At 37.8% G+C, this 6,000-nt stretch overlaps 1 protein-coding gene across 1 annotated transcript in view; it reads left to right on the top strand.

The window, feature by feature from the left end:
* Positions 1–919: 919 nt before the first annotated feature.
* The window catches only part of ANO4 (anoctamin 4), a gene marked incomplete at its 5' end in the record, with an annotated part of 110,110 nt that continues 105,029 nt past the window's right edge, over positions 920–6,000 (top strand). Inside the window, one exon of the mRNA XM_010160756.1 lies at positions 920–1,030. Coding sequence (XP_010159058.1) covers positions 920–1,030 — 111 coding nt within the window. The remainder of the gene's footprint in view (positions 1,031–6,000) is intronic.

The following is a 6,000-nucleotide window of genomic DNA, read 5'->3' as shown; positions in this document are numbered from 1 at the left end:
TTAGTTACTCAAGGGCACCACTTCTAACAGATGCCTTTGTGAAAGGCCATATTTGGCTGCCAGTTTTTTTTTAGGTGTCCAGTAGCTCCTTCTTTGTCTTTGGCTGTGTCAGAGTACCCCGTTGCCAGGGGTTTAAGCCTGAATGCCCAGTATCTTTCCCTGTCTACTGTTGACTTGACATGCAGCTACCTTTCTTTATGTGGAAAGGGTGTGCTCTCAAAACTTCCTCCTTTCTTTGCATTTGTTGAAAGAACACTGAAACAGGCAAGTCTTGTGCTTATTCATATATTTGAAACTGTGTTCCTCTAGCCTATATATTTATTCTTCACTGCATTTAAGCAGTAACCATTAGATACCAGTGTGATCCCCTTTGGATTTGACTGCACTGCTGGAGTGTTTCCTAGACCATGGTGTGCCATCACCTTATGTGAGAATGTATCATGTCCTGTGGCTGAAAAATGCTGTCCCTGGCTGTTTTTGTCATAATGGTTTTCTGTCTTGACACCTAATTTGTCCTTTGAGCGTTAGTGTGGTTTACTTTAGCCTGGCTGTTCTTGTAGTACTGTTGTTTGTAGCAGTGTCTCTTGTCTGTTTTCACATCTCAGAGTTAGTTTTGTAAATGGTATGTTGAGGGAATGCTCATGGCACAGCGATACATGTCCACCTGAATGAGGGACTCACCAGTGGTGACTGCAGAATTGCTCATAGCAGAGAATGTTGTTGTTTTGTTGTATTTAGCTTTAAATCAGTTCATGTTCTATCTAAAGCTGCTTGGTTTGAAGAAAAATTGTTTCTGCTAGGGGGAAAAAAAAAAATTAGGTAACGTTATTCAACGTGTATGTTCAATAAGCTGAAAGCCCCTTTGCTGGATTTTCTACTGCACTGTCCCAAACCACGTCAATCTCTTCAATTTCTTTAGAAGGAAGAGAGGATTTGCAGGTTAACCGGCTGGAAACGCAAATATGGATAAAACCAGACATACAGAAGACAGATGTGGACTTTTCAGAAATTCTTAATGCAATACAAGAAAGTAAGTTATTCCTTGAATGCAAAATCAAGTTTATGGTAGAAGAATCAATTGAGATGCATTGAAATTGTAACTGAAGGAACACAGAAAGTGACGAACTGAATGATGAGTGAGAATGCATCACCAAAATCTGTGAGAAAATTCAGTGGGTTATTGAGAGCCAGTAAGAAATCTTTTACTATCAGACAAGTCATAGTAAGATTTGAATTATTATGTACCTATGGATTCCAGCACTATCCTATGCAGAAGTAATCAGCAATATTAAGATTCCCTTTACTTTCATTCCTTCTTTACACTCTTGAAAGGCTGTGTGAACTTATAATGTCCTGCAAATGCTGCAATCTGGCATCTAAGACTAGGTTTGAAGTTCCAGCTGTTCCAAAGTGTTTGGCATATTCACATTTTTGCAGCTGGTAATTTTGGGATCAGAAGTGATGGGCTTGTCACAGCAGCTGAAGGCCTGTGTATCTTAAACACTGTATGAAACAGTCTCTTTTCACATGTAATGTGCTGTAGAATAAGAATTAATTTGTCCACCCTTCTTGAGTGCAACAGTAGAATGATCTCAGACTTGCGCTAGAAGAAATACTAATCTTGTTAGCAGCAGCAGCAGACACCACCACCACCCTCAAAACTACTGCAACTCAGGAATCCGAAAGATCTGGAATTCCAGTGAATATTTTCTACAATAGGTTAAAACTCTTCTGCAGGCCAGGAGTCAAAATGCATGGCGTAATGACATTGCTAGCTAGCTTCCTGGTTTCCTCTTTTTCTGTTTTATTTTAAATTCAGTGTTTTGTGTAGTAATTTTCTAAAGTGAGAAACAGCAAGTTACATTCTTAATGATAAAAAGTTTGCAGGAACTTGTAAAAATCTGAGCTCTCCTGATTTTTGCTATATGAATAAGGAACCATACAGTCATAGGATCAGGTCATATGGTGATTAGTTGATGGGTGGAAGGGAAACTCAGGTTAGTATAATGACGGTGGTAATAATTCAGAATTGAATCTCCTGATTATTTAAGCTGTAGATTTAGAATGAACTCTGTGGTTTGTAACTTAAAAGGCTTTTCCCATCAGGAAACCTTAATGTGAGATATTGCTTTCACCCCTCTTCTCCTCACCCACACAGCCAAGTGTAGGCCTGGGGACAGTTGGAATGTGGACTTGGAGAGGCTGAAGAAAAGCATTATAGTCTTTCAGAGACTGAATAGATAAGATAGACAAGCAAGGGTAAGCAATTTCGAGTTGGGAAGAGACCATATTAGGACATGAGAAACAGTTTTCTTAATTTCAAGTACATGGCTGCAGAGAATTAAAAATGGATGATTTGGTAAAACAGTTAAATGTCCAGATTATATTTATTAGCAATTTGTCCAAAGCAGCTTCTTTGTAAAATGGCCATATCCCAACTTCCCATGGTACTGTCATGCTCTCTGATATCCCTGTACTGAATAACCACAAATTTTCATTCAATGTGGCAGAGGTTTACTTAGAACCTCAAATGTTAAACTTCCAGATAAAAGACCTGGTTTCTTTTAAAAGTATGCCACTTTTCTGTGGCCATAAAGAGGGCATTCATCTGACTCAAACATAGGGGTTTGCAATGAAGAGGCCAATATCTGAATTTGTTACCGAAGCTCCCTTTGCAGTCAACATGATGTAACGAGCATGTCCGGACCTCAGTCTGTCTACTTTTAAAGTAGGTGTCTAATATGCATTAGATGACCTGCACCTTGAAAGTGGCTATTTGCCTCTGCCTGCAGATTGATTTTTAGCTTGAATTGCTATCAAAGCTTAGGCATAAATATCTGCCCTCTGGATATGTAAATGTAGGTGAATCCTACTCTAAGCAAAGCAAATATTTGTGATTAATAGATATAAACTGAATATCCTAAATCATTTCAGCAATTTTAGTATAATTTCAAAACTAAGTAACATTAAACAAAGACTGCTTTTTAAGAATGAACATTTTGTTTTATAGATTATTTTAGAGCCATTTGATAAGGATGCAACTTTTACACCCTGGGAGATAGGGGTTTGGGTGTTTTGTTTTGGTGTGGGTTTTCTTTTTTGTTGTTTTTTTTTCTTTGTACTGGTGAGACATAGTTGCTGTTGGGAAGTTAATCTCTGTGTCCTTCAGCAATATTCTCTTCTGGAAAGACAAAAGGATTTCTATGACTCTACAATGCAGCTTGTAGAGGTTTGTAGTGTGTCCAGGAGAGTGTCCTATCACCTGCAGTCTGTTGTGAATTTCAAATAATTAACACAGGCATTCCTAAATATTCTTTTGAAGGTGGTTGCTCTGAATAGTCATTGTTACTTTTATTCCTGGTTGTTAGCATTATTTATAAATTAAAAAAGTTTAATGATGCCTTAAATATCACATACTACTACTCTTGCTAATGAGTTTTCACAAGTATTTCCTTTTTCAGGAGCTGCTGAGTACAACTTCAGCTAGCTGGTATATTTCTCTGTATATTTCTGTTTGGTAAGCTGCCAAGAACGATTATTCAGTGGCAGAGTTTCGATTTTTTATTTATTTTAGTTACTTAAAACCAAACATTTTGCTTTAAGGCTATCTTCTTTTTTTTTTCTTTTACCCTACTGAATCACTCAGGCTGCAACTGAAGATAAAGACTTATCTCATTATTTACTTTATGCAAATACACTACTATTATAAAAGACTTAGAGGTTATTTCTACTTCATCAGACTTAAATTCTGCATTTAAGTGGCATAGTTAATGGTAGAGTCTTAAACACATTTTTCTAAAGTTTTCTGGTAAGTCTTTTATAAAACAGTTTCTTCTTGACCACGGTATTTTCAGAAATTATTTATAGTCTATCAGATCCAGTTCAGAAACGATTACTAATCTGAAAATGGCTAAAAGCACACACTGTAAAATAAAGGATTGCAAAACAGGGTGATTCTGACCTAACCCAAACTTGTTAATTAGACAGCAGAGGTGTCAAGGACCTGCACAAACTGTCAAATATAAACCAAAATTCCCTGTTGCTGCCTACTCATAACCTGTACCTGTCCCCCAGCCAGGAGCAAAGCACCTGGGAGGCACCGGGGGCAGCCCAGGGCATCATTGGGTACCTCCCTGGTACATGGTGGGGCTGTGGCTGGGCAGGGCTGTGGGGAGCTGGAGGCTGGCCTTGCTGCAGCATCACTGGGGCAGGGGCTGAGAGGGCTGAAATGGTCCTGGAGGGCTGAAATGAGGTCCTGGGACATGGGCAGGGTGGAGGGAACCCTGGGTGGTCTGGGCTGGGGGCATAGCAAAAAGGTAGCAAAGGCTTCCTGGGCTATTTCATAGTAATTACACAGAGAAGATGGCCTTCTTGTGAAAAAGCAGTAAACAGAAATTTAAAAAAGTTTAAAAAAGAAAATTTAAAAAACAAATTTAAAAAAGAAAAGCTCAGATTTCAAGCTTCTTTAATGAATTTTTTTTTTGGTGTACAAAACTTATTTTCATGGCCATTGCAGTGAAGGCACAATTCTGAGAAATCTCTGGCTTTTTAGAATAGTTCTCAAAATCCAGTTTATGTTAACTTTCACCAGGTTTAATAAATCATTTGATTCTCTTATTTTAATTCTCAGTACCTGGAAGCCAGAAATCAGTGATTTTCCTGAGACAGGGTTGCTGATCCACTCTGTAGTTACTGAATTCATCATTTAACATGATGAAAAGTTCTGGGCTGCGTGGTCTCTATAGGATGATCTCTCCGAAGCAAAGATTTGTAAATTGTGCCTGCCAGCCTTACTGAGTAGAGAGCAATGTATCCAAAAATCCAAATAGATGCTTTAAAAAAACATAACACATAGTACAAGATGCAGAAGGGATCTTGGTTTTTAATACTTAACCTTTTCTGCCAGTTAAGTCTCTGCAAAACAGATTTTTTTCTACTCAGAATTTTTAACATGTGTTCTGATACCAATAATTTTTTCCACCACCACTAGCATGTAGGAAGTGCTCTATACTTGCTTAAACATTACCAGTAAAAATTTTTAAGGAACATCACTCTTCAATGGTACTGATAGGCCTAAAAGCTTCCAAAGAGCTGTTTCTAGAATACTGATCTATAATTTACATTATCTAATACTCAATGACTTGGTGTGAAAATTGGTAATAAAATGACTGTTAATTAACAGAAACATGATCTCTAAGCCTGCTTCCATCTTGCCACACTAAAACATAGTCAGTCCCCATTTTTGAATAAAAACTCTTATTTTTAGGCACCTCAGTTTTTTGCATGTCCATCTTCAGAAGGTTAAAGGAGTTCTCTTTTAGCCCTACCAAAGTCAGCCTCTTGGTCCAAAGTGGCTTGTAGATGCACCGTGATTGTACACAGACTCTCACCCAGAATTTCCCAGCATTTGGTTTTCAGAATGGTGGTTCTATTATACTGGGATAAAAAATATTTGTATATCCACATTTTTTCAGCTCCTCAAGGGGTTCTGAATTATCAAGTAATTTTAATTTTTTTCCACAAAATGGAACATGAGGGGGAGAAAAGAACTTGCATATTTAAACTGATCTAAAACCAGAGAGGGAATTATTAATATTTCCTGTAGCAATGTACATGCTGCTCTGTACTGCTGTTAAATTTCATTGCCTAAAATTACATGACTATAGCACCAGTCTGTCTCCCAAATGAAAGGTCAAAAGCATATATGCAATAACATTATTATAAATCATTCTGTTTGGGTCACTTACAGATGATATATGCATGTCGTGGTCCAAAGGGGACAGAAAAGGTGAGGCCCTTTATATCTTCAGCAACATTTGGCAGCATAGGTGTTCATGTTCATTGGAGTAGCTACAGCCAGCAGGAGGGTTGGCTTGGAAGTACCATCACCACTGTAGAAGTAAAGCAAACAGGATTTGCTTTATTCATTATTTCTTTAGCTTTATGGAATGGTATTTTATGACTTTTTTCTAAGTATCCCATGAGACTTGAGGTAGAAAA

Source organism: Eurypyga helias, unplaced genomic scaffold, assembly GCF_000690775.1.
Source record: "Eurypyga helias isolate BGI_N326 unplaced genomic scaffold, ASM69077v1 scaffold410, whole genome shotgun sequence".
Classification (NCBI taxonomy): Eukaryota; Metazoa; Chordata; class Aves; order Eurypygiformes; family Eurypygidae; genus Eurypyga; species Eurypyga helias.
The sequence above is the reverse complement of the archived record's forward strand: the minus strand, read 5'-3'. Positions and strand labels throughout refer to the sequence as shown.